This window comes from Pteropus vampyrus, unplaced genomic scaffold (genome assembly GCF_000151845.1).
Source record: "Pteropus vampyrus isolate Shadow unplaced genomic scaffold, Pvam_2.0 Scaffold178, whole genome shotgun sequence".
NCBI lineage: Eukaryota > Metazoa > Chordata > Mammalia > Chiroptera > Pteropodidae > Pteropus > Pteropus vampyrus.
The window spans coordinates 792,096-794,631 of NW_011888959.1; the positions used below are offsets into that span (position 1 = coordinate 792,096).

Sequence of the window (2,536 nt, forward strand, 5' to 3'; positions counted from 1 at the left end):
AGTGTTGTCACTGCTCAGTGTGCGTGTGGCCTGTGACTGTCCTTCAGGTGTGAGTTTGGGGGAGGAACCTACACGGTCCTCACCGCCCTAGGACGGCACACGCTGGTAAACGCTAAACTTCAGAGTTAACAATGATAAAATAATCAAGTCGATCTCAACTCCTGACACAACAGATTATGAATTGCAAAAAGAATATGACTTTCATCTTCTTTTTCCAAAACAAACATGCTAAAGTGAGAAATAAACATATTTTAGGTCAAGTCTAGCCAGTTCTGAAATACATAGGTCTGGGGAAAAAAACAGGAACTTAAGGAGTCAATGAAAATCAGGATTTAACATTTTATATTAAGCAACACGGGCTCCCTAGTAACGAAGGAGTACTAATTTTGAAGGCAGATAAAATGTCAACAATTCAAAAAAACTCAACGGAAAACTGGAGTTCAGTGCCAAAGAGTAAGAGTTTTAGTAATGCTTCAGGCATCACCTGTTTCCAGGTCACAGTGAGACCATGCAAAGGATCTGGAAACAGGCTGTGAAGTATGAGATCGAAGGAGGCTGAAATCTGGGGGCTGAATGAAACTAACAATGAGCTAACTGAAGGGTGATGGAGTGGGTGTGTCCTGACACTGGCACTGACCGGTGGAGGCCGGCTCAGCCAATCAGGAGGGACCGTCCCACCTCCGGCTGACCGGTGGAGGCCGGCTCAGCCAATTGGGATGGACCATCCTGCCTCCCACTGACAGGATGTCAGCCAATCAGGATGTACTGTCCTCACACTGGCTTGATCCCATCACTATTTCCACTCCACCCTATAACTGGCATCTTCCTCTACGTGCATGGACAACGTGTTCATTTCTATATTACGTACAGGCATTATTATACCACTATATATGTTACAAAAAGACCCAAATTTAAAGAGAATAAGATAATAAGTACAAATAAAAGTTCTAACATTTCTACCCCATAGGGTAGATGTAAAGATTAAATGAGTTAACACTTCAGCTGGTCCCTACAAGGCCATGATTTCCCTCCCTATCGTCACTATAATCCAGGACACATGACAAAGACTTCCATAACTGTTACATTCTTTAAGGTGCAAGTACAAATTTCGAAACAGGAATTTCTTTCATGGGAAGCGTCGTGTTAGGCTCAGATGTCTCCGCTTATTCTAAGAGCATCAGGGCCCTGGCTGTAACTCAGGGGTGGGACACGCTGGGTACGCGGTACTCACTCACCATGTGGACTACTTCCGGGTAAATCGGCTCTGTGATCACATTCCGATTATGGGTGATGTATTCTACCATCTCACTTAAAGCAGCTCGTTTTACTTCCTTCCACTTTAGGTCACTTAGTGGGTCGGAAACAAAGTCAAAGAGGACACAACACTGACGTAACTTCTGGATAAAAAGCTTCTCTTGATCGGCAGGAGGAACATCTGAAAAGCAGAGAGCAAAGCACAGTGATCGCAAAAATGCTGAGCCCCAAATTCCCGTGAAACACCTTAAAGCCCTCTATTCTTATTTTAAATTAATAGATTATTCTAGAAAAAAAGACATGGGGTAGGAGTGAACAGAGGTTAAATATTCCTGAAAGAAAATGAAAAGAAAAAAACAGTAGTCGCCACTGATCATACGCTTCGCATGATAAAGCTTCCATACTCTGAAGCCAGGTCAAGAGTCCAGTTCGAAAGAAATCCCCTCTAAATGCATTCATTCAGCAGGTATCGTCTGAGTGCCAGCTGTCACACACCAGCACCGTGTGGGCGACGGAGCAGGAGGCAAACCACAGGCCCCCGCCCGCGCTGAGGGGCACGCGCACTCACACCAACGTGACAACTGAGAAGGCAGGTACAGGCGAGGTGAGCAAGCGTCACCGGAAGGACGGACCCTTGGGCCTGCAGTCAGCGGAAGTCTGAGCCTGCCAAAATGGGCTGCTGCAGACACCCAGTGGGAGTCTCCACCTCGAGGCTCCACAAAGCATCTTTCTTTCTGGGTTGGGGTCATCAACACAGAAAAGCACAAATAATTAACGATCACTATTATTCACTGAGTGCTTACCTGGGCCAGGTACCATACTAAAAGCTTTATACATATTTACACATTTTTTTGCGTGTCATCTTTGTGACGATACTACAAGATTAAGAAATAGGTTTACAGGGTCGATGTAGGGCTGGAAAGTCACGGCGCTCTGCGTGACTTCCCAGAATTCCCGGAAGCTCGGAAAACTGTATCTGCCAGTGTGAGCCTGACAGCTTCCCCACAGTGAGGGAGCGGTCAGGGTGAGTGTGACGACAGGGTTTCTTGATAGACATACTGAAATATGTCCGCGACTTGTAAAACGTCTTATTGGAAGATCTGCAGAACTCAGTGACCAGTGTTTTCCGAGCGATCAATAAACGGTGTTACACTATCGTTCACGTGCGAAAGAGCAATCTGAAGTCCTCTGGGTTTCAATGTAATGAAACGTACCAATAGCTTATGGACATGGTCCAGATTCCACGTTGCAGATCCCTTCGAGAAGCTACCCATTTGTTGTT

General features: G+C 45.7%; 1 protein-coding gene across 1 annotated transcript in view; it reads right to left on the minus strand.

Annotated features, from left to right (window-relative positions):
• The window catches only part of PPP2R5C (protein phosphatase 2 regulatory subunit B'gamma), a 92,603-nt gene that overhangs the window by 44,195 nt on the left and 45,872 nt on the right, over window positions 1-2,536 (minus strand). Inside the window, 1 exon segment of the mRNA XM_023537136.1 lies at window positions 1,236-1,435. Coding sequence (XP_023392904.1) covers window positions 1,236-1,435 — 200 coding nt within the window.